The sequence below is a fragment of the Struthio camelus genome, chromosome 5 (assembly GCF_040807025.1).
Source record: "Struthio camelus isolate bStrCam1 chromosome 5, bStrCam1.hap1, whole genome shotgun sequence".
Classification (NCBI taxonomy): domain Eukaryota; kingdom Metazoa; phylum Chordata; class Aves; order Struthioniformes; family Struthionidae; genus Struthio; species Struthio camelus.
In genome coordinates, this window is record NC_090946.1 from 57684364 (window position 1) to 57709672 (window position 25309).

The following is a 25309-nucleotide window of genomic DNA, read 5'->3' on the forward strand; positions in this document are numbered from 1 at the left end:
CATTTTTTAAATATTGTATTTATTATACAAACTATTTACAAAATCAGCTACTACAACCACAGGCTTCCAAACTTTGGTGGAACTCTGCCAGGAATTCACCAGCGGGAACTCAGATCTGACCTGTATCATCCACAGCTCCGGTTTCTAAAAGCATGCAACATGGCCCGCAGATGCGGGCTGAAGGCAGGCCCTATGCACCTCAAAGCAGCTTCAGGAAACATGGAACCTGTCTGAGATGGTACCAGATGGTACTAAAGCTTTCTACAGAAGTGCCTCTATTAAGTGGGAATAAAGGATCAGAAAAAAAAAAAAAGTGCAAGCGCAGCATGGGCAGCATAAAGAGTGAACATGCTGGAGAAGAGTACAGAGCTAGACACAAATTTAATTACGCTGTGATGGAGCCCAGGAACACAGGGCCAGCTATGGGCCTATGGAAACAACATACATGGGTTTCATTGACTAAGAGCATCCATCACAATTCTGACTTTCCTTGTTTTATGAAGAAAATCATTGGCATAGATATAGCTGCTGAGAAGTGAGGGGTGCTGGCTGCAATGCACTGTAAAGCATGTAGGAGCTCTTTCAAGCAGAGGAAGTCTGCCCACTGTCCAGCTACTTTGTCCTCAGAGTACAAACAGTCCAACTCAAAAGAAGAGAGAAGATTCCTGAGGAAGATGTCATCGGCTGAGTCTGCCCATAGCCACAAGGCTGGAAACATCCTCGCCAGGTAAAACTGCAAGACAAGGCTGCAACATGGGAACAGCACCAAGCTGTGCCTCCCAACAAACAGGAGTTAAGCCAGGCATCACTGCCTCCTCTCGGTCCCTGGAGAAAGCAGTGAAGTGGTGGCACAGAGAACACAGGAGCTGTAACTGTACTGTCCACAAAAGCCATCCATAGCGTAGATAAAATGGTACCAAACTCTTCACCCAAAGAAGGTTGGGAGTTTACAGAAGGGAGCCTGCACTAAAAAAAAGGGAGCACAGCCACTACTAAAGTGATCTGTCAGAGCGCAAATCTGGCAACTCTCAAGCTGGCAGTCTCCCAGCACCTCAGTGCCAGTGAGGGAATGAATTCACAAGGCTAAGAAATCCCCCTGAGTAGTCTCAGTGCTCAGCTGGCTGCTTTTTGGCACCATAATGGCTTTTTTTTTTCCTGCACAGAAGTGACACACACAGCCCAAGAGTAGCTAAGAAGCTGCCTTAATAAAGAGATTTTCTAGATGTAGAATGTTTCCCCAAATTCCCAGTCAATTCAGCTAACCTATATTGGAAAAGCACAAACAGTTGTCTTACCTCTATACTGTGCAGCATTTTGCCTAGGGCAACTCAAGAACAGCAGAAAAAGGGCTGAAGAGGATGATGTAACTTTTTATCTAACATTGTGTTCTAAAGTTAGCTCAGAGATGCCAGTTTGAGAGCCCATTCTGGAAAAAATCTTGCAACTCCATAATCAGTGAAAGCTTACGTTGCAGGCAGTAGCAACGCAGGTTTCTCATGCTTGCCGGCTGCCAACAGGTCTTCAGCTCCTGACCTGAACTGACTAAGGGACTGTTGAAAATATAAAGATCTCCTTGAATTTTGCTTCACTGAAGAACCCATCAAGATTACCAGACTCCCCTTCCCTTTATTTCCTTGGGAAGGGCTGAACAGACTGCCAGCAATAACACATCCCAATCACAACCTCACTTCTCATGCTAGTTTGTCCACCCTAATCCCCACAAGCCAGAAAATGGTGTGATATACTACCCATGCAGGTTGTTCAGTGACGTTCTAGTCAGCATTTTGTGCTGGAAAGCACTGAATGGAACAGCAAGAAAGGAGAGCTTAAGAAAGAGAAGGTAGGAAGATTGGAAGGAGAGGAAGTCAGCTGCTCACCAGGCAGCAACACCCCCCCGGAAACTCTGCCTGAAATGAAGTAGAGAAAGAGAAGCCTCAGGCTGCTGCATGACAGAGGTAGAAGCCAAGACTCTGTGGGATGCCAGGGCAGAGGTACCAGTTCTGCCCAGTATTGCCACCCCAGCTGCACTTCTGTACAAAGACAAGCCCAGTGCACACTGTAGCTGCTTACAGACCTATCACTGTTACTACATACATACATACCCTGAAGGTGAATGTGGGACAGGCATTGGTGCTCAGCATTGAGGGATCATGCTCATGCCCATCCTCTCTCTCCTGGGGAAGGGAAAGGAAGGCAAGGGCATGGGACAGCTTCCTGTGCAACATCATAAATCACTGTCAGAAACATTCAGTGGAGGAGAAACTCCTCTTCCAGTTCATTTGCAGAGGCTCATTACTAGCCGCTGCTGGAGAAGGACGCTTCTACTGCTAGACCCTGGTGGAGGTAGTACAGGATCACTGTCAGGGCCAGCGCTTGTGCTCTGATGAGACTGTTCCCCCCTTCGGGTTATTCCTTCCAGTAGATAACTGCCCATTTTTGATCTCTGGCAGAGGCAACAGACAGCAGCATCCAAAACAAGATGAAGGAGGAGAACCAGAAACCCTCTGGGCCAGGTGCTGAAAGAAGGGACAGCCCTGTACCCTTCGTGAGCCATTAAGTTAGATAGCTTTGGGGAGCATGACAGGGGGACTTGAGCCAAGGCATGGAAAGTTACTAAGGCTTCTCACAAGCCAGGTTTCCAGCAGAGCTCCAAGCTGGTCTTCCCCCTTCCTCCCAGACAACTAGAATAAAGGCAGCTGAGCAGATCTTCTGTACCTCACTGAAACTTCTGCTCATGGGCTTTGTCTCTTCACAGAGGGAAGGGTGTTCAAGGTGCAGGGAAATCCAGTGCAATACCTTCCTGATGGACGCACCACAATGCTTTTGCTGTTCCACACTGAACCAAAAGGAGAATGAGGGAAGGGGAAAAGATGAGCTCTTGGTGACATACTGTGGATACAGAAAGGCCACGCGACATCTTCTGGACGACAGATTGCTTTACTCGGAGATCGTGCTTTGCCTCCATTGCCCATGTGAAGGGAAGGAGAACAAGCAGTGGATTGAACCTGGGCCTTGCCACGAAGGGCCAGGAGGCTGGGTAGGCTCCTGGAAAGGGGAAATCACAGCATGCCAAAGCCCTCACAACCCTCACTGATGGCTAGCTGCAGCATCTCATGCACTTCTTCATAGGAGTCATAAGTTGGGAGGCACAACTGGTTAAAACTGGAAGACAGAAAAGAAAAATTCCCTACAGACTAGATTCTGAGAGACCATCCCCATCAGCTGCTTGCAAATAGGCTGACAAGAGGGCCACACACATTACATTTTATACACTGCTTGCCCACCGCAAATAGCTGGTGGTGGCTTCTCAAAGCAAAAGGCAGTAAGCTCCCCCACCCTGGGGTACTTACCAAGTGTGGGCTGTCGGCAGTGTACTGTGAGTTGGAGCCGCAATGATCTGGAAAGATGGACAGAGCGCAGCAAACCCTCCTGGGGGAAGCTGGGAGGAACCAGTTGTGAACTGCAGGAGCCTGGCCAGCTCTTCCTGTGTGAAACTGGAGACCACAGTCCAAAACCACCTCATGACCTGACAGGAAACAGGAAAGGCAAAACCAGGTCAGGCAAGCAAATCAAAAAAGAGTAGGTCACAAGAGCAGCAGACAATCACCCTTGTAAGCGAGTGCTCTACTATCAGTCATAATTAGCTGTTTTATCAGGCTGAAACGCAGAGGCAAGGATCACATAGCTTCTTACCAGTTAAGTGTTGTCTCATGTCACTACCTACCACTACCACTTTCCTTTAAAAAAGCACTTCTGCTCTCCCCATAGACTTTTTTTTAAAAAAAAGAAATATCTGTATAGGCAAGCTAGGGAGGTTAACAGTACATACAGCAGCACATTTCCTTCCTGCGCTATGCTAATCTTTTGGGTCTTTGTTTGCTTGTTTTTTTAATTTTTTTTTAAACATCATCTGGTACTTTTGCAGGAAGGTGGAACAGGAACTTGTTCTGCAACCTGTTTTCATCTTGGATGTTTTGGCAATTTCCATTATTTTTCTAAAGGAAGCTAACTGCAGTCCCAGGTGCTCCCCTCCCCATTCCCCACCGTCGAGAAAAGCGGGGATGGGAACAATTACAGGGTACAAATTTAGACTACTACATCAGGAATGTCTAGCACAGCACTTAATTCCCAGTACTCCCTCTCAGTCTGAGCTGCAATCATGATCTTAAAGCATCCCTAAGAGATAGGCATATCACCATGAATATCTTCAGCAGCATAACTTCCACCAATTCCTCTTGACTCTCTGCTGCTCTTAATGAGAGCTTTGTTGGCTTTTCTTAAAAAGACCACTGCTGTAGTTGGGCTAACTGATTTCAGCAAGCAGGAAGGAGAAACTCTTCCACTTACCTTCTCACGGAAATGCCAAGATCCTCCTACCACTACAGCATGTGCCTTGAAGTCACAGACACTGATGTCCCCCGTACCACACATAAGCAACTGAAAGGCAAGAGACTGCAGTAAGGAGGTCAGGACCCCAGGAAACTCAAAGACAGCTACTGTTCAAATTATAAATGCTTAGAGAAGAAACATTCTGGCTTTATTTCAGATCCAAAAAGCTCTTTATTTCTCAGAGACAAGAGTAAGTAGGGGTAGGGATGCTTAGGAAGGTAGCAATTACCTCTAGCTCATTCTCATCAAAAATAGCCAGGAGGTTCTCAGGAACTAGCTCATTAAGACCTGGAAGAGAAGAGGAGAGGAGAGGAGAGGAGAGGAGAGCAAGCGAGTGCTAGCCTCGGGGACATAAAGGTGAAAGGACTGGGAAGCACACAGCACGGTTACCTTTCAGGAAGTGATCCACCTCCTCTCTAACCTGATTGGCCAGCCTGTACTGCGCAAGCAGGTTCAAATACAAGATTTTGTTTTCATTGGTTACTGGCAGCTGAGCCCCTCCTGTTACAAGTTCAACTACCTGAAAACAGGAGATCACCTGACATGAGTATGAGCAACAGCATCCCCCAGACACAAACTCCCAACTGAAATGGACCCTCCTTGCTACTGCCCAGAGTGAGCTCACTTCTCCGGGGCACATGGCACAGTTCCCAGGCTCCCCTGCTACAGGTGGAAGGGGTTAAACTGTCCCACTTTCAGGAATGCCTCCCTCACCTTCTCCAGCTGTCCTGTTTTGCTATATTTCTCTTCAGCAAAGACCAGATCCATTTCACTCACATCATTGTTCAGTATGAAACAAACCTTGGATTTATAGAATTCTGGGTCATCTGTTTCAAAATACTGAGAGAGGAAAAAAAAAAAAGGCAGGAGTGTATGAGGCAGAAAGAGGGAGAGAGAGACAAAAAATTAATATATATGGCTAACCAGGATTCCGGATCTTCTATTACACCAGCATTCAGCCTCTCCTCACAACCCAATACATGCTTCAGACAGGACAAGGAACCTTCACCTTGTAATGCATACGAAGTCCTATGATCTGAGCCAGGAAAGATCGGGTGAAACGAGCTCGCACCAGTTGTTTGTAAGCACCTCCCAGAGATGATTCATAAAGACACTTCCCCACTAGGCGGCCTGCAAACTCATAGACTTTCAGTCGTAAATGTGGGGGGCGCCCTGGATTCGGATGAACCTGCAAAGAGGAAGGAAATTAAAGTAGCTGAGTATTAGACAAGGCTAGCACAAATAGTAGGAATAGCATCAGTTCAAGTTGCTGCATCTCTCAGGCTGCCCAAGGAGCTTTGGAATAGTATTTTCAGAGCCAAGCAGTAGAAATGAAATGCCTGAGCCTGCCTAGGAGGAATGCAAAATGCTCCATATACACAGGCCAGAAACTGAGAGCAGAAATGGATTCTGAACGATTCAGACATAACAAAGCCTCTAGACACTCTGATGCCATCTTCTCTTCTCAGAAATCCAGCCTTCCCTGCTAACTAGCTCTCCTGTTCAGGCAGCCAATTCTTTGACACTTCAATAGGGCAACATGATCCAGCAAAGCTTTGAGAAAGGCACATGAAGTGACCGGACAGGCCTGCTAAAGCAAGGGCAAAGTTGCAGACTTCCTAATGAATTTACCAGTTAGCCAGCAGCATGCCAACACACCTAATTTCACCTATCCAGCATAGGAAACTGCACACTCACCAGGGCCTGGTTGTTATCACTGAAACGGGTAAAGAGTTGATCGGTGGTGTCAAATAACGCCTTACAGATGAGCTCAAACCACTCTCTGCGTGGACCTCCCCAGTCCAGAGCTACGAAATAAAACAAATTTGGTCATCCATGGGACACAACTAGTGCTCAGTATTCTGCAATCTTTGCCTAGATCAGCATTATTCAATTTTGGTTTTGTTTTTAAAGGAGCTTGCCTCCATTGAGGGAATGCAAACACTACAGCTAGTCTCTTTTGCCAGGACTGGGCATCCTTCTGCCAGCCCCTTGGCGCTTTAAGGAAATGTTATCCTGGCAAAGTTTAGCTGTAGTTCAGATCCAACAACAACTAGACACGTGAGCAATCCTGATCTTGGCCACAGATACCAGGAAAACAAACTCTTAGGCAAAGAACTATTGTTTCCAGTTTAATTCCAAAAATTCTCCCTACTGTTAAGATATCCATAGAGTGAACAGGCAGACACATTTGCCTAATTCATTTTCCTGCAACTATCCTTGTATCACATTCTCGCTACTAACAGGATTTTTTATTCTCTCTCACATGACCTATGGTTTCACGTTCAAATTCCCAAAACAAGGCTGAGTTAGCTCATACAATAAATGTAACGACACAAGGGACTTACCAAACCTCCCTCCTCACGACATTCACCCTCTCCTTAGCAAGTAGCACCCTGTATCAACTTAACCACCATTTACAGGTGGTTTGGGGGAGAACCATTTGCACACAAAGGAAGAATGGCTTTGTAACAAAAAACAGTAGACAAGGATGCAAGAACTCTAGGCTCTGCTCCCAAATCCAGTCCTGACAGATAGTCTCTCTCTGGGCCTCTGCTCCCTATGTATAGGGAGTAACACCAGCAGGATAATTTATTAACATGTGTGAGAAAGTGACAGGGCTGGAAGCCACGACGGACAGAGGTACTACAAGAAACCAGAACTGCAGTCTAACAAACAACTCCATCGTCACTTCTTTCATTCCCTCCTCAAGCATATTCACAGGAACACGTTAACTCACCTTCTTCATCCTGAAAAATCACTTCAAAGTTTTTGCTCCAATCAGAAATAGAGAAATTTCGTGTTGCTTTCAGAGACTGCAAAAAAAAAAAAAAAAAAAAAAAAAAGGAAAGTAGCAGCAGCTATTACTGTTTGGCACTCAGTAACCAGTATAAAATCCTTCACATGTGGATGGGCAATTTAAGCAATATAAAACATAAGAAATACAGTCTAGTAGTTTAAAGCATAAAACTGTGAATTAGGAACTCCTAGGGTCTAACTTTTACTTATCTAAAGCCACAAAAGCCAATTCCTCATTTTCCGTTAGAAAAGTAGAAGTAGGAAAGAAGTAGAAAAACATGATTCACAAAAACAGTTCATCTTAAAATCAGTATGTAGTTTAGCAACAGTCTTAGCACAGCCCAGATGTATCCCTCTCAAAGCTGCAGTGCAATATTGTGTAAAGTATGAAAATGCCTGTGGGTAGGAGCAATCTTTGTAAAGCGGTCTCTGCCCACAAGTCAGATTTAAAAAAGAAACCTTTTAGAGAGCATCAGAAAATAGCCTGAAGGGTTCATCAAGTTTATACTTCCAGCAAGTCACGATAAAGTAACAAAACCCTTCAAGTGTCTAGCACTACTTCTGTCCTGATTCTGGATTTCAATTAAAGAAAAAGCAAAAGTTGCACAGCAGTCCTGAAGAAAACAGTTAGCTCTGACTAGCTGATCTTCAAATAAATTGGAACATCATGCTAGTCACTCCTTTGGACTAAACACACTGGTCACATTCATTGCATCTATCAACTTTGTAAACTAATGCTTACATTTATTATTTTAGCACTTAATTTATTTCATTTCACCAGGCTTTAACACCAGTGCTAATGATAGTGCACCAATTTCCAAAATAGCAGGGAAAATAAGTCATGGAAATACTGCTAGAAGTGAAGTCATTTTGTAACAAGCTATTAACTGAAACATAATCTTGTAAACAGTGTAACTTTGTACGTGCAGAAAACATTCCAAAATACAGATTTACTGAGTGTAAATCAAGGAAAATCCTAACCAGTCCTGCCTCCCCCAGAAATGTTCTTTTCCATCTTTATAACAATTCTATTATGAGACATGTGGAAACAATAACTCAGGACAACTGCCTCTTCTGTGTATGCAGTAATTTAGAATGTCAACTGAGAGCTGTATTATATGAATGTCTCTTTCTTAAGTTTGGTTTGGGAAACATGTCAGCTCCGGCCAGCTCCAGCGAAGACTCAACTCCAAGGTTCTACAGACTATTTTATCATTGCGCAGATGGGCTTGTAGCAGTGGTTCAGTGCAAGAGTTTCATGCATGCAGCTTGGTATTAACTCAGTTGAACTCTCATGTCAGGTAACAGCTTTGTAGCAAAAAATAGTAAATAGGGACTCAAGAACTCCAAGTTCCAATCCCAAATTTAATCCTGATAGACATAGTCTCTCTCTAGGCTCCAGGACTCCATGTAAAGTGGGGACAGGATAGCACCAGCTGGAGAATTTCTACTTTTATAGGTTATGTAAGCATCTAACCTAGACACCTCTCAGGGCTTCCTTTACTCTCTGAAGCGTTCCTTAAAAAAATGTAACAGAGCCAAAGCTTCCTAATTACTTAGAGTCTGACGTGATCTCACTGTCTGCGGAGAAGAAATAGAGCATCGCACAGGTAAGGGCAGTTACCAGGCCTGAGCGCAAAAGCACTACCTTGCAATTTTTTCTTCTTCTTCCTGACTCAAGCAGACTACCAGTGCCTACCATGAAACAAAAGGATCAGACATTTTTGGCATGGTTGCCCTAGCACATGTCGGTTTGGATTTCATTAGGCATGGAGCAGAAAATAAAGGATGGAGGAAGCACTGGCCTTAGCTGAGGTGACCTATACACTCACCGACTCCAACAGACAGTGACGGCTGACCTTCAGTGTGACCTTTGAATGAGGTCTTTTCATATGCACCTGACGCAGCTCCCGCTGAAAGAAGTTCACTTTGTCCTGGAAGGTCTCTGAGCCTCCTGAAAACAATGACAGTTTGGGTCAGGCCTGTGCTGCCAACAACTCAAACATCTAGAGGGCATTTCTAAGCTTAACTGCACAGGTCAGCATTATAATTCAAGGATGAGTTTGTTACAGCAAGTTTTAGAGGCAGTTTATGGTTAGTTTTGCAGACATTCAAATGCTCACAGGGGTGCGTTCAAAGAGAGCGACAGAAAAGCCAAACTGAAAAGAAACCACTGGCATTATGAAATACATTCACTGGAAGCGTCCCCAGAAACAAAACTTGAACTGCAAGAACTATGGAGTTCTCAGAGCTCATTCAATGCTGACAATCTCCATTCACAAGGAGACTCAAGTACTAACTTCCTGACTACCGCACCACCTCCCAGCCTCTTTACCTATGTTTTTATGCAGAGAGCGAATGAAAGTGGCTGCCAAGATGTTCCTCTCCTTGCAGCTGAGCTCCACAGGGGGCTGGATCCCATCATCCACCACCAGTGTCAGTAGTTTGTGCACAGGGTCAGGACCAAGGTATGAAAACTAGCAGCAAAAAGACGCAAGAAAGGGTAAAACTGTCATGCAGAAGGCACAGCGTGTTCAGTAGACAGAGCAACACCACCTGCGCTCTCAGACTTTCTCTGCTCTCACCCATGCAAATGCAGTTAACAGGAACACTACTTTCAGTGTCTGAACTCCATCTGGGAGGCTGCCTCAAACATCAGTCCCTAGGCTAGGGCCTTCAGTGGGGACAGTTACAACAGAGTTACGGGGAAAACAGGAGAAATGTAAAAGGGATCAGGATTTACACCTAGGATTGGGAAAAAAGACAGGAAGAAATGATGCAACTAGTTCCTACTCATACACATTAGCAGAATTTAGGCACTAAGAGGCAATTCCAGAGTCTGAATCTTACACAAGAGAACGTCACTTAGTGGGTATAAACCCTTCTCTCCAAAGGAGAGACTCATTCACAAAGATCACAAGCCAGCAACATGGAAGATCCAATGATACCTACATAGAGATGGACTCACCTTTGTACCAGGACACACTCTAAAGGTGAAAAGGCGCCAAGGAATTATCTTCAAGTAGAATTCTTTTACTGAGAATTGCTGAGCAACCACAAGGAAAAGAAAATGCTGAAGGTCACATATCTATTAAAGCTTTTCCCTGAAATACTTAAGTACAGGACAGACAAACCCACTAGACAGACCTCCCTCCAACCCCCCAAGGGCAGGTTTCTGCTAATTTGGGTGGCATCTTCCTCCGGTATGACACAAAAGCCTTTAAAGTCGGCAATAGCCCACAGAACCAAAATGAACTTGTCAGTTAAGATTTTACTGCACACACTTGCAATGCATGTGAGATACCAGCGTGTTCAGTAAGCCGTGGTGTTCAGTAGAACACTTCCAGTCTCCCTGGAGGGTAAATTAAACACCCCTGAGAAGCTGAATTCAGGACAAGACCACAATGCATTAACAAAAAGGCTCCGGGGGGGGGGGGGGGGGGGGGGGGGGGAACAGACAAACAAGAACAAGCACCCTCCACCTACCAGAGCTATTACTTTCTAATTTTCAGAACAGCAATTTGAAACAATTTTTAAAAAGCACTTGCAATTGCTAACTCTGGAAGATTTGCGGAAATTTCAGTGTGCACACATTTCGGCCAGAACAAACAACCACCAACCGTGGAATTGCTGCTTTCTGGAAAGCAATCTAAGACCAAACTTTAGCATCCTTAGACAAAACAGAAAGTCACTTTGAGCAGAGGGGTTGGACTAGACCTCCAGAGGTCCCTTCCAACCTCAACCATTCTGTGATTCTGTGATTTTCTGCACAAGCCTGTTCTAGCTGCAATCACTGGAAAGTATCAGCAGCAGCATTTCTCCAGGAACTGAACAAATATCAGCATCAGAACAGCAGCATCTTCAAGAAATAACAGCATGGTAACATTCACCTAACGCACTGGGCAGATGCTCTAGGCCTGTGTAGAGATATATGGTGATACAACTATGCAAGCATCAGAAATGCATTAACAACTTTGGCATCTAAACGGAACCTGCGATAATAACCATTTCTGACAATCTCCTTTACCAAGTAATGCCAATAGAAAGACTATGAAAGTTCAGAACGATTTTCCAAGAATAAAAAAGGACTACCAAACTCAAAAGGACCAAGTACTCAGTCAAAAATTCAATTTTTAGTGCTGCATGCAGAGATTTAAATATCCCTAGCCAACTTCCTTCAACAGGAAAACTGTTCCTGGATTAGACTTTTATATTGATATTTATCACCATATTTTTCAGAACTCATTCAAATTAATTAATAAAGTGAACTCACTAGTAGATTTTGTGGAATTGTCTACCCTTCTAGCTTCCTGAAATATTCACAGGCAACAAAAGGGGGTAACAGTTTATGCCAGCGTGGTTCTGCTGCAGGGGAATCATCAGTGCCTTTTATCTTGCTTTAATCCTGTTTCCTCTACTAACACATTTACCCTTTGTCCTTTGATTTTTCCCTTTTCTTTTCCCTGAAACACTCAAGGATAGGACAGACAAACCCATAAGGTCTGAGAAATGTCCTCCTCTAAGCTCAGATCTGGATGTATCAAAGTGAGAAAGGAGATTGCAGGTCTGACCTGACCAGAACAAACGGAAGGCAAACCGAAAGTCTACTTGATAATCATTGAGAAAGTTTCCAATAGGCTTTGGATCAGACCTAGAAAGACAAATGGAGCCTTAAAACTTCAAAGAGCATTTTAACATCCTTCTCAGTTGTGAGCTCTAAATTTGCTGTCTATCCACATGCAAACTCTTTTTAGCCAACTCTGAAGCATCTGAATATGGAGTTAAGATATGGGGCACAAGGAAGCTCTTCAGTTGCAGTATGTTTGGACCACGCACCCCAGGGTGGTAACTTTGTGTGCTTTACCTTAGGTGACACGTAGCAATACACTTTTTTAGGTTTCTTCACTTTCTCAGGAGTTTGGCTGTCAGAGGGAGAATCTTCATCCTCATCCTCAGTTGCAGTAGAGGGACGGCGCTGGGAGGAGCTCAGGTGAGTGGGTGGGAGGTGCCACTGAGTGTTGGTATAGCTAGAAGCATTGTAAAGATAAGCTTCAAAGTAAATACTGACACCTGAGGTGGAGACATTGCGTTCTACAATGTTCTTCTCGTTCTCTGTAGGAAATGGATATAGAAGAGCAGTGTAAAGCTTAATGCAACCAAGAACCAAAAGCAAAGATACTGCAGAAAAACACCAAATTAGATTTAAAGGACAACTACATCTCCAAAGGAAAACCTGGTGAAGTCAATCTCTAAAGAGAACCCAGGAGCAGGATGCAAAGATTTCAAGATACTAGTTTCTCCGTCTTAGCTTCAGAAAGTAGATGGTTCAAGAAAAAAGAAAGCATACAGAATCTCTCTCTGTCAGAACATTAGCCTGAAGCTATAGCTACATGACAGTCATATATGCTTCTGACTCGCTCCTTGAGAAATTGGGAATCATAAAATGGTGAAAAGGTATATCGTTTTCATACAGTGTTCTTCATCCATATAGCTTCATATACAATACACAATTGGCTCACTTACTATATGGCTCTGATATCAAGGACTAGCAAGCAATAAAAATTACTCGTCTCAGAGGTAAATCCCCTGAGATAAAGAAGGAAACACATGTGGCTTGTATCTGCTAAGGGAACAGAGAATAGCAGCCTTCAGAGAACCCCTTTGCCAGCAACAAATTCATTTAGATCAGCTTATTTGAATGAAGAGGCATTCTTTGAGCAATTAAGCATGGCTAGCATGCAGGGAAGCCACATTTAGCTCTGCCACATGAGTGAACATAGCATTTTGCAAGAGGGCACCTGGAGAATGAATACTGAGCAGCTCTTGACTCACCACTTAGGACAATGATGTCAAAATCACCATTGCTTATGGGCTGGTTCTGGTAGGAGATGCAGGCATGAAAACACCCCCTACGGTGCAAGGTGAGTCGCAAAAACACTTGGCAAGTTTGCTGATTGGACACCACAGACTTCTCAAACAAAACATCAGAGCTCTCATCTTCTTCTTGAGGACCCAGCTAAACAGAAAGCACATTAGCAAAGGGGGCAGTCTTCTCTAGCTCATCTGAAGGCAAGCAGCAATGGATGGGGGTCCCACTCACCTCATGGATGGAGAGGCTGTAATTGTGCTCATCTATCAAGGACACAGAATTGCTGGTGGGATTGTCATACTCATCTCTTGGAACAATCTGCAGGGTGTGCTGTTGCCCACAGGTCAACACCAGAGTGGAGAAATGGCAGACAATTTTGGTTTTGGAGGGAACAACCATCCCTGAAGATGACAAAAACAGTTTAGAGTCAAACACAGTCCCAGGTGCAGCTACAAAGAAGAAAGGAAAGCAAACAGGTGCACAATCCCCTTTAAAATGGGTAAAATCTCAATACATTCTAGGCCCCTGCATTCTAGAAAACAAAGTACCTGAGCACTGAAATGCATACGGTGGTGTGCAGAGTTTGCCTTGCGTCAAGCACTTAACACCAATAAAGTGAACCCAGTTACTACCTCTCCAGAATTCTTTTCTCCGTTCTAACCACCAGTTTGGGATCTCGCTCCCACTGCTGGTACAAAGTACAAATCTGCTGACATCCAAAGGAACATGCAAATTCAGTGTATCACACAAACTTTATCCCAAAGGTTATCGGAGTTAAATATGACCTTCCTTTTTCCAAAGGGGTATCTTACCATGCTTTGTATCCATTCACAGTGCAATTTAATGGAGGTACTTCTAAATGAACACGTACATGAAATACAAAAGATGCTGACCAGGGTCAAACAAAACAAAAACAGAAGGAAACAAATTTAAAATGGATATAAAGGAAACCTTTTCAAGACGTGTATGCTCTAAGAAATCAACCGCTTCAGAGGCTCAAAGGACTACGGTAGGGTATTCAAAAGAGTATAAAAGTCAAATCAAAACAAGCATTTTTAATTCAACATATAAATAACTCAATACTTTCACAAAAGACATCCTCTGACTACTGGATGGATCATGAAGAACTTACTACAAAAGGGAGAGTGCGACAAATGTTTAGGGAGCTTAAGCAGCACTAAAGACTTATTCTGTGAGGCAGTTTCTATTTTGCCATGTGTTGGTAATCACAAGCATATTTTAACCATGAGCCATGAGCCTGTTGCCGGGAATTTCTCATGGAAGAGGAAAATGGTGAGGGTAACCCCTTCCCTGCCACCTACCTATCTTAGCTGGAAAAACACATGCCTAACTGCCTCCGATACCTTCAAGTCTATATTGAATCATTACATGGCCACCTAGACCTTACCTGGCTGAAACACCTTGTAGTAGGGGCTGTAGGCCACATTCAAGCCACGGAGTTTTATAGCGATCTCATATCTCCCAGCCCTGCGCACAGTGAAGGCCACTTTCACCACATTGGAATTAGGCTCCTGAAGAACTTCCTGGGTTACAGGAATATCAATTGCTAGCTCCACATGGCAGATGTGAACTCGCAGCCCCACAGGCCGGTGAATAGGGAAGGGCTGCCCATTCTTATAGAATAACTGCACGGGAAATGGAGAAGTCCAAATCAGCACAAATATGCAGTGCACAGAGGGAGAGAAAACAAAGAAGCAAAAAGGGCAAGAACCCCAGCTCAGCACAGGAAAAAAAAAAAACAGCCAGCTCTGTCACACAGGCTGCGTTCTCTCAACTGAACAGGGCACAAGTGGGGATTGAACAACCTTGCTCTCTTTTGGGCTGGGGTTCAAATGCGTGAACTGAAAAGAACATGCCTCCAGGCATTTCTTCTCTGCAGTGGTAGTGCTTATCAAAATAGAAACCAATAGAACCCACTACCAAAAGGAGAAAAAGTGAAGCGACATCCTTACAGGGAGAAAAGTAGGTCTTGTCCCCTTGTACCCAGCACAGCTCTGTAGAAACGCTCAACAATTTATTATAGAAAATGGTGTGTAGGAGACACTGACCTAAGGAGGTGACCCATCTGCGCTCATAAGCAGCAACAGCACGGAAACAATGTGTTAGACACAATCACAGTCAGCTGAACTACAAAAGTGATCTGACAGTTTTGGGAGGAATCACACCTCAACCAGCACTTCCTTGCAAGGAAAGAATTATACCTCAAAGCCCTAACCGCATAGCTCTTCAGCTGGCAGACTGTGGACCAGATCCTGCCTGCCATCAGCAGACAACCTGCAGACAACCAGCAAAAACTGCTATTTTTCCCTGCTCTTAAATAGGAGAGGACATAAGGCCTGAAGTAGCATGTACTTTGATTGACAGGGAGAGTGACCAGTGCATGCAACGGCTACTGTTGATGAATAAAGGACTGAGCAAATGGGAGACAGGCATGGAGCGGATGGGCAGATATTTGGAGCTCCCAAGAGCGAGAGTCAGTGAGTGGAGGGAATAAGTTTAAATACCAGAAACAGAACAGGTCCCTTTCCCCTCAGCTCTTTTTCATTGCCTGCCATGGGGTCAGAACTCCTCCTCCCTCACATCGAGCTGAAGGGTTTTTCCTCACCTTTCTGAGAGGGATGAATACGACAACTTAGCTGAACTTCCCTTCTTATTCAGGTACCTTTCTGGGTGAGGTAGGTGGAAGGAAAAGCACATGAGCCCAGGAAAAACCTGTTCAGACTTTCTCCACAGAACTTCAAACCCTCAGCATTCAGACTCCTCATCCATCTCATTTGTATGCTTGTCCCATTCCCTCAGATTTGGCCTTTTGGGATTGGGAGAAAAAAAAGGTCCTTGGCCAGCTTTTCCACATCACACAGACTAATGCTCAGCTACGAAGGTACTCTTTTCTGGAGAAATGGGGCAGGGAGGGGCCACGAGGCTTTGTAGTTCTTGGGTAGGTAAAGCGCCCACTCCCAGGCTCCCAACTTCAGCTCCAAAACCAAAAGACAGCAACAACTTTTGAAGGCAAGGCCTGGCCCGCTCACTTCCCAGTAAAGAAAGCAGCAGATAGGACAACCCTGGACCCTTTGGACCTTCAGAGGATTCTAAAGTGACAGAGATAAGATTTTAAAGGAGTGCAAATCTCACATGCACTCAGAGTTCTGCAAGATGCTTGGAGGCTGAAGACACCAACAGATAGCTTTCCTACTCCTAGGTTACGCCCAGCTTGGCCCCAGTAAAAACCGTTTGAAGAGTCTATCCCTAAGGCAGACCCTGCTCTACCCCCAAAGCTGTGCAGAAACAGAAACATTCCCTTACATGCACTCGGAAGGCCATGCTATGGCCCACCTCATAGGGGTCCTTCCAATCCCAGGAGATTTTGCAGGACCGGGCGTCCAGGTAGTTGCCTCGCACGTAGTCATAAATAGTTCGCTCCTCTCGGCGTTCCCGGTCCTCATGCTGAAGGAAGCTGACTATACGTGCGGCAAGCTCAAAGAGGAACTTAATGGTGAAGAAGGCGGCTACCACAGACACTGTGATCCCACCTGCAGCAAGGAGAGAACAGAGGGTGGTTACAGCAGCGTGGCTCAGGGTCCCCTCTCCATCAGCCCAGGATATCTTTTATTAATGACATTCTACTCAGCCACAAATTAGGGGTTTAATGCAGAAACTACTGAGTGAATATTTATGGTGTGTGTTACGTTAGAAGTTAGGTTACAGGATAACAGAAGTCCCTTAAAACCTGGAAATAACTGCAAGTTGAGGAGAAACAGGTAAAGATGATAGAGAATCTCAGGAAGGGCCAGGACACATCCCAACATACGTGTACAACTCCCTCTGAGGGAACAAACTAGAACTACAGAGATTCCCTCAAGAGAAACAGATAACCACACAACCCCTGCACATTGCATTAAGACTGGATTTAGAAGCAACACGGAGGCAACAACCTTGCACTAGTTCTCAAAAGAAAAAGGAAGGGAATGGCTTAAGGAGTTTGTCTGGGAACAAAAACAATGATGGACAGGCAAGTCTGCCAGGTGGGGGCACAGTGCAGGAAGACAATAACTTCATGTTTGTTAGGTAGACGCTAAACTAACATGGAAGCAAAAGCTTTCAAGAAACCCCTCTGAAGCCTACGGAGAGGCCCACAAACACAGTGGCAGCCTTTCCTTCACTTACCAATAACGCAAAACATCAGGTCCCTTCGGTGAGACACACAGCCGAGGATCACAGCTGCATCTAGAACACAAAATAGGCCAAGTCCAGTCCAACGACTCTTCCTCAAACACGTTGGCCTAAACTTAATGCTTGATTCCTCAGGCGAATACCTAGGCCCTGCAACACCACAAGTCTCACACAAATGCCTCATCTGCCACGACACTTGAAGTGTCTCAGTGAATCCAGAGAACATTTATCTTCCCCTCCAAGGACATCCCTAAAGTATTATTCCATGAGGCTGTGAAACATGCAAAAACTCAGCATGCTACCAAGAACAATTCTCTCACCATCATGGATTATTTTTCAGATTCAGCAGTCTGAAAGGAGGATGATACGTTATCTACTGAAACCAGCAGGAGTGCACTCTGGGTACTGCAAGAAGCAGCTGCCTGTTGCAGGACCACTGACTTCAATAGCAGCAGCTGAAAGCCACTCAAACTCTTACACCTACAGGAAGGAAGTCAAAGATTGCATCTAGTCTACTACGAAGGTGAATCACAGAGAGCCACCACCAAAACAGAAAGAAGCTGACCCTCAACCAGCAACCTTAGAAGAAAAGCTATGGAATAAAAGGGCTGTGGATAAGACCGCTCCTATTTGTTCAAACCAAACAAAATCCTTTCAGGGCAGGGCTGAACACATATTCCCCTCTGTAAGTTTACTATAGGAAGTTTGAATGCGACTGGAAAATGGTCCTCCTTTATTTTCCTACTCAATTCTGCAACATGCAAACTGCCCACATCTGCAATTCTAAAAGTCTGCACCTAACTCTCAGAAACCCAAGAGGCCATGGAGAAGTACACTGATCAATGCACAAGCTAAAACCTTGTTTTTTGTATGCTATTAAGATGACAGCAATTCTCAGAGACACTAGTCTAGAATCAAGTTCTCACTGAGGGGACTGTTAAACAAACATGTAGTAAAAAGACTACATCCACAACAACATACTGTTTGGTTGCTCAGACATAGCTGACAGATGAAATGAGCAGCAGCAAGGAATGTGTGTGACAATCATACAAAGAATTTGGCATACACTCATGCATACAATATAGCTTACCACCTCACCATTCGCCTAGTGAGAAGCTACATTGTGCATTCAAGTTGTTTTTTCTTTTCTTTAATAAACACAAACGGGGAATTATTCATCAGCTATCTCAGCAGCAGCAGACACCAGCATGCAGAAAGCTTAAGCTAGGCATTTCGCCCCCAACAACAGCCATCACTTTCTAGCCCAGCAAATCCCCTTTGCTGGCCTCCAGTGACAGCTGCACGTCTTCCATCCCTCTGAACCAAAGAGCAATTGCATACCTTTATACAAGTGCCCATGTTCTAAAAGCTAAAAGGGGAGTACCCATTCTTCAGCATCCTTCCCATTTGTGCCCAGCACTGGGATAAATGTCAGCAAGAAGAGGCCATGGAGAAGTTCATTACAGATAAAGAGACTCCTGGAACTCGCATCACAGAATCACTGCTGAAAGCGAGGACCTCAGCACAGCAATTTCTTCCTCTTCGTTGAAAAGGGCTGCCCTGCAACAATACTCCCTGAAGCCTGTTTTTTGCTGGCTTTCCTGGAAAAGGAAGAAAAGGAGACACATCAGTTGAACCTCTCCATTGTTGTGGACAAATTTAGCAAGTAGAAACATGCAAGAGGTGTAAAATGCAAGAGTCTTCACCACCAGATGTCAAAGCCACAGAAGAGGTGCTATGAAGGTATCAAAATGTCATGAAGTGCTTGGCTTCACCCCAAACTCTACACGCCACAATCTCATTTCATTATATGGCCCCCTGAAACTGAAAGGTTCAAGATGGAACAAAACACATCTGGCCTCCCTAGGGTTTAGCAGGCTGAAGGGTTCCACAAAGTTGACAACTACCTGCATGCTATTTAAGAGGAGTGCTAAGGATCAGGTACTGCTTGAAGCCTTCACACCCCACAAAATACCACGTACTACCCCCCAAGTTAATTTTGCTCAGGTCTAGAGGGCCATTTACAGTTAAGAATGATAAATCTTTGAAAGTTCTTGGACCCTAAAGCAGATATGACAGATTTTTGCTGATGATTTAGATGTTCCAGAAACAGGTAAAGCATTTCAGTTTCAGAAGCACTACGGACTAAATTACAGTTTACTGTCCAGACTGAGACAAAAATCTAGCAAGAATTGATGCAGCCCACAAAAAACGGGACATATGCCAGACAGAGCCTACCCAGTCTGTATCTATTCATTCAGGACACAGGTTATATAAAGGAGCGAGAACGAAATTAGCAGCAGGCAAAGGCTTACCACAGTGGCTTTCTGTAAAGAGAACCACCACTTCTGAGGATGTAAGTGATGTGCTCCGCTCGCCTGCCATGTCACAGCACCATCTGCCACTTCCTCCTTACTCCTCCATCACCTGCCTTCCCCTTTGGAAGATGTCTCTCCATCTCATTAATTACACAGAGCCTGCTGTCTTCGCACGCTTCCACTCGGACATTAAGCTTTCTAGCTCATATTAAAACCAACAGGTGAGTCTGTGCAGAGTTCTTCAATTGCGCTATAGAAGAAGCCAGACTCCTGCTGCCTTTTCTTCCCTCACAGCTCAAGGAAAATCCCATCTACTCTACAATTTTCTTCTTTCCTCTGGTTGAGCAAACAACGATCAGTCCCCAGCGCACAAGTTCTCATTCTCTTCCTAGATGAAGCTTCAGGTTTCTAGACTCTTTCTCTCTGTATTAAGAATCACAGATCTATCAATTTCCTTGAAATATTAGTTCTTTCCCAGTATGTATCCAAGATGTCATTGGAAAGTGCACAATGCTCATTGGTCTGCGCTACAAACGCCTGTTTGGAACTCGTCTCTGATTGGGCCTGTCCGTGAAAGACGGGCACCTCCTCCCTGCACAGCTGAGGAATTTCACAGAAGCTTACCGCTGTTGGGGAATCTGTGAAGACCTCCTTCCAGCATCTTACAGAACTCACCTCTTCACATCACAAAACATTAACAAAAAAATTGGTTCATCTACCCAAACTATTTCTGCTTCAGTCTATAAGTCTTTCCCTTCTACTATAAGACATACCACAGTCTCTCTTAAGATAGGATAAAGAGAGAAAGACCCACAGTTTCGGCTATAAGGCCTTTGAGGCCAATACAAGCCTGGGTCACTTGCCCTAGGTTACAGAGTTGCAGAACTAATTCCCTGCATCCAACAAGCCATCTCCCTCAATCAGAAAGCAACTTCTCATTTTATTATCTCTGCATGAAATGGTAGGCAAGGAGCGAAGTCAGGTGGCCCATGGGGATGCAGTGACTGTCATATTCACAATCAACTTCCTTCTAGCATGTTCACTGGTACCAGCTTCAGTGATGCTTTTGCAGCTGGGATACACGAGGGCAAAATTCCTAATTATGTGTAGCTGGTATCCAAGATATGTTGCTATTCCCTTACCAGAATGAAGATCTAAATCAAAATAGTAACCGTACTAAGAACCACCAGCTAACATTCTAGGAAACTAATTCTGAACAACAGCGATATAACGTGCCATCATAGCTGGACAGAAAAATATGCTAAGTTGTCCTACAGGTCTCAGTGTTCTTGATCCAAAGACACAGCAAGTGATGGTCTCCTGCCACCTGCAGGGAAAATAGGGATTTGGAAAACTTACTCTTGGTTTATCTCAAGGAAAAGTACCTTCATAATTGGGATAGGCAGCATGGAATCATAAAGTAAACTATATTAGTACCACGACAAGTAAAAATGATTCCTGTTGAGAGAAGTATTATGGCTGCTGTGAAGCCAGAGGAACAGAAGGCAAAACTCCAGAAAGAAGCCCAAGCCTAACTGTACTTAGAAAAGAAGCATAACACAGCAATGGTACAGTTATGCGGCTACAGTCACAGAGCCAGCAGGGGCCATACTATTCTGAACAGATTTAGTAAGGCCCTAGAAAGTCTTTTGTGCTTCTTGTTCTATTGGTGTTACTTTCTTTTTCCCCTCCCTTGAGAGGTTCCAAAATTAAGATGGGTTTAAAAGATTTTTACAATTTGCCACCACCTCATAACAAAAGAGATGAGAGAACTCTTCATCTCTGAACAGAATACCCTCTCTATCCATGTAGCAAAACATCTACTACTAATGGCCACAGACAAAAAAAAAATTTCCTTTAAGTGAAAAGGCCCAGTATTTTCTCACATAAGTCAAACATGTATAAAGGGACAAAGAGAAATGCCTAAGGGAACCTAACTTACTAACACATCCCACAGAATCCTGAAGAGTCACCTCAAAGAGCAATATCAGACTCCAATATCAGCTGTCAAGGACAAAAGCCACATCAGTGGCCAAGGTCCATACAAACAGATTCATCTCTCTCTCTTCAGGGCTAGAATTTGTCATATCCATTTATACACAATCCCAATATAGTACTGGTAACAGAAGGCAGGGAAAAAAAAAAAAAAAGAGACCATTGCCAAGACCCTAAGTCAAGGACTCTTCATCCAGCTGAACAATCATTGAGGGCTGTGAGCTCCTCCCCTCCCCAAACACAGAAAGCCAGCCAGATGGCAATTTTCAGGTCAGGCTCCTTCACCTCTTATCCCGACACCACATTGGCTTCCCAAGCCAGAGCAACGTTCAGCCACTTGCCGTTCTACACGCTGGTGGGGAGAGTAGACTGTCCGTTCGATCACTTCTTTCATCAGAACCATTTAGGTCACCTTGGCAGCACAAGCAAAGGTCCACCAACTGCATTTCCTTACCCAACAGTTAAGTCCAGTACTATCTGCCAGATGGTGAGTTCATCCCCGCAGTTTCCTTAATGCACCCAGTTCTCCTTGCAGTCTGATTTTCTTCTTCCTGCTAGAACCTCAGTCATGGTTCTGCTGAGGACAATACTTCAGGAAGAAACTGCTGAGTCGTGTTGTTGCTCTCTGTGTCCTTGCTTTTTCTGACCAGCAAGACAGACAAAACCAGACTGCATTTGAAAGATACCAACAGCTATGTGTTCTCACTAATCCCAGAAACCTGCACAAAAAAAAGATACCACAGTGAGGCCTAGCTCACCCTTCCCTGAACAGGGCACTGAAAAACAAGAACCAAAGTCTAGCCTGAGAACCGTAACAATATTTCCATATACAGCCAGAACAGATATTTCAGGTCACATTGTGCCATTACTGCTGCAGAAGGCACACCTGAATGCTCATTCATTAGGACTGCAGGTCATGAGCATTTAGCTAGAGTCAAGGTCCTGCAAACCCAGGGGTACATTAATACTTCAGAAACAAGCTAGCCAGACAAGCAGAAGAAGGGCGACAGAAGGCCTCCCTAACCAACCCGCGCTGTGAAAAAGAGAAAAGAAAGTGGCAGTAAGGGCAACTGGTACGGTGCGCTTTCTCTTTCTCCAACCCGCACCACCTGAACATGACAGGTGTCAGGGTCACCAAAGCCTGTTCCCTTTTTGCAGAAACCAGCAACATTTGACACAGTTGTAAAATCAGACTTCACACCCCCAACCAACTTAACATCTCACCAAAACACGTGACAACACCAACCAACTACACTGAAGAGGAAGCTGGAGGTTTCTGCAGTTTTCACTGAAGGATGCCGAAAGCTAACCTTTCAAGTTCACAGTGCAGCCAGGATCTAAAGAGGTGCCTATTACCAAAGGCAGTCAGATTTTTTTTTCCCCCTTCTCCTTTCTTCCTCAGGTGCCTCCGAGCAAGGAAGCTAACCTCGGCCTGCCCTCAGGCGCTAAAGGAAAACGCGGAGCCCGCCGGCGGGGGATGCTGCCCTCCGGGCGCCGAGCTCCCCCGCCCCTGGGGGGAAACGGCGGCCGCCGGCCGAGCCCCCGCCAGGCCGCCCCGCCCCGCCCGGAGGGCGCTGGCGGCCCCGCCGCCCCAGCCGAGACCGCCCCGGTGCGGGAGGACCCGCCCCCGCCCCGCCCCGCCTCAGCCCTCCCGGGCGGCCGCCACCCCCCGGCACCCAGCAGGCCGCCCCTGCGCGGCGCCGGACGCAGCGGCCAGGCGGCACCCAGCGGCGCGCAGCGGTCCCCCGGGCCGGGAGCGGGGCCGCCGCCGCCCGTCCGCCCGGTGCCACCCGCGGCTCCCTCAGCCCCGCCGCAGCGGAGGCCGGGCGGGCGGGCGGCGCCGTTACCGAGGCTCCGGGCGGCGGCCGCAGCGTCGGGCCCGCTGCTGCGCGCGACCGGCGCGGGCTCCCGCTGCCCGGTGCCGACGGTCGGAAGTGACGCCACCAATGGGCCTTCCTGGCGGGGCGCAGTGACGTCACGCGACGCGACGGAAGTGGCCGCGGAAGCGGCGAGGACGGCGGCGGCAGCAGGATGGTGAGTCCGGGCCGGGGCCGGGGCCGGGGCCGGGGCCGGGGCCTCCGCCGCGTCTCCCCGCTCACGGCGGCTGCGTCTCCTTGCAGGGGAAGCAGAAGAAGGCGCGGAAGTACGCGGTGGTGAAGCGCATGATCAGCCTGCGGGACCAGCGCATGTGAGTGTCGCGAGTGGGGCCGGGCCTGGGGCGTCGCGGTGCCCCGCGGCGGGGGGGGAGCGAGGCCAGGATCCCGGGCCAGGCCTCTCGCCGCTGCTGGGCGCCCTCCCCCGGCGTCGCCCCCAGGAGTGCCTGTGCTTCCTTGCAGCAACGCGAAGGACCGCGCAAAAGCCCCGGTGAAGAAGAAGGAGGATCCTAGCGCCATCAAGGAGCGGGAGGTGTAAGTTCCCGGGCCGGGCGGTGGGGCCGGGGCCTTGGGGCAGGGAGGAGGAGCCCTGCTGCAGGTTGTGATTAAAGGTATTTCTGAGCAAATCTGCCAGAGTTGTTCTGAAAAGGTTTTTGGCACAGAGCAGGAAATGCTGCCCTAAGCTAAGGGAGCGGGCTCAGGAGGTGGCGGGAGGCCTGATGAGTTGCTCTCCTAAGCTGTCTTTGTCATGTGCCCTTATTAGTCCTCTTTCAATCTGTACAGGTTGTAGGAATCAATGTTTTGTCAGGGGCAATCAACTGATTTGAATTCTTTGTCCTCCCCAACAGCCCCCAGCATCCCTCGTGTTTGTTCTTCCAGTATAATACACAGTTGGGCCCTCCTTATCATATCCTGGTCGATACTAACTTCATCAACTTCTCCATCAAAGCCAAGCTGGACCTAGTGCAGTCAATGATGGACTGCCTCTATGCCAAATGTGAGTATCTGCATCACTCACCGCTTCTTCTGGACCGCGTAGTGCCACAGTGTGCTCATGATGTGCTTTATAGACCTCATATCAGAAGCTGAGAATAGCAGAAATCTTGAAAAACGATCTTTGCTAATCACAGAGGTCACTTCTTTTGTCCTTTCTAGCCCTAAAACTGTCTCTGGTTTCAGTAAAACAGTGGTCTTAAATACTAATCTCAACAAAGTTAAAACTTTAATAACTTAAAGATCCAAACTTATCATTGGGTACTAAACAACTCAATGGCTTTACGTTTCATCAATGTACATCCTTATCAGTTTTTATAAGTATAAACTTTTAACCAATGTAGTATAAAGTTCCATGACAGATAACTACTGCCATGCATGTGGGCAATACCATAGAGGTCTGTAAAGGGATACTCCTTGCTTCTGATACAGGCTTTTAATGCTGTACTTTTCGCATATAGGTATTCCATGTATCACAGATTGTGTAATGGCTGAAATTGAGAAGTTAGGACAGAGGTATCGTGTGGCGTTAAGGTAGGTGCAGGGTGTTCCCCTATTTTTTTCTAGAGCTTACTGTTTTAGTATGAAAAAGTGAAAAGGACTTTCTGTAACATTGCTTTCATACTAGAGGATTTTTAGGTTGTTCCAGGGTCCATAACTTGCTCTTTTTCTTGGCTGTATGAAATCAGTACTAAGGTCTGTTTTAGACAGTTTTTCAAAACTAAATGCTAGGTATAAGTGCATAATTGATATGTAAATCTTCCCCCCCCCCCAAGCCTTTCAAAGTAACACTTTCCTGCAATGTCTCCAAAGAGGCCTTTTTTTTTTTTTTTTTTTTTTTTTAAGATAACTTACAAAATTAAAGAGTGTCTTTTGGAACC

At 45.7% G+C, this 25309-nt stretch overlaps 2 protein-coding genes across 6 annotated transcripts in view; one reads left to right on the forward strand and one right to left on the reverse strand.

The window, feature by feature from the left end:
* Nucleotides 1-23518, reverse strand: AREL1 (apoptosis resistant E3 ubiquitin protein ligase 1). 5 transcript variants are annotated; one of them, XM_068946572.1, is made up of 21 exons: nt 23409-23518; nt 22016-22280; nt 18590-18849; nt 17243-17302; nt 16412-16608; nt 14466-14703; nt 13289-13458; nt 13021-13204; nt 12053-12300; nt 10157-10234; nt 9524-9665; nt 9021-9142; nt 7130-7205; nt 6088-6197; nt 5399-5578; nt 5104-5229; nt 4780-4909; nt 4619-4677; nt 4348-4437; nt 3351-3526; nt 1-3162 (listed from the first exon to the last, which is right to left on the reverse strand). In XM_068946572.1, exons 4-21 carry the CDS (start codon nt 17256-17258, stop codon nt 3060-3062), a joined length of 2445 nt encoding a protein of 814 aa, XP_068802673.1. In that variant the 5' UTR covers nt 17259-17302; nt 18590-18849; nt 22016-22280; nt 23409-23518; the 3' UTR covers nt 1-3059. The 5 variants fall into 5 exon arrangements, with proteins under 5 accessions (XP_068802673.1, XP_068802671.1, XP_068802669.1 ...); XM_068946570.1 differs by having other exon boundaries at nt 16382-16608; XM_068946568.1 differs by lacking the exon at nt 22016-22280 and having other exon boundaries at nt 16382-16608; nt 18633-18849; nt 23409-23516.
* Nucleotides 23437-25309, forward strand: part of FCF1 (FCF1 rRNA-processing protein) — a 4855-nt gene continuing 2982 nt past the window's right edge. The window contains exons 1-5 of the mRNA XM_068946573.1: nt 23437-23595; nt 23682-23749; nt 23898-23969; nt 24284-24432; nt 24890-24962. Coding sequence (XP_068802674.1) covers nt 23593-23595; nt 23682-23749; nt 23898-23969; nt 24284-24432; nt 24890-24962 — 365 coding nt within the window. The 5' untranslated portion in view covers nt 23437-23592. The remainder of the gene's footprint in view (nt 23596-23681; nt 23750-23897; nt 23970-24283; nt 24433-24889; nt 24963-25309) is intronic.

Bases quoted from the DNA above. Each gene is read 5' to 3' on its own strand.
- AREL1 (XM_068946568.1), bottom strand. The intron at 14,704-16,381 runs GTAAGGGAATGT...TTTCCCGTGCAG, and splicing joins GCATGGCCTTCCGAGTGCAT to TTATTCTATAAGAATGGGCA. The intron at 7,206-9,020 runs GTGAGTGTATAG...TTTTTTTTGCAG, and splicing joins GTCACTGTCTGTTGGAGTCG to TCTCTGAAAGCAACACGAAA.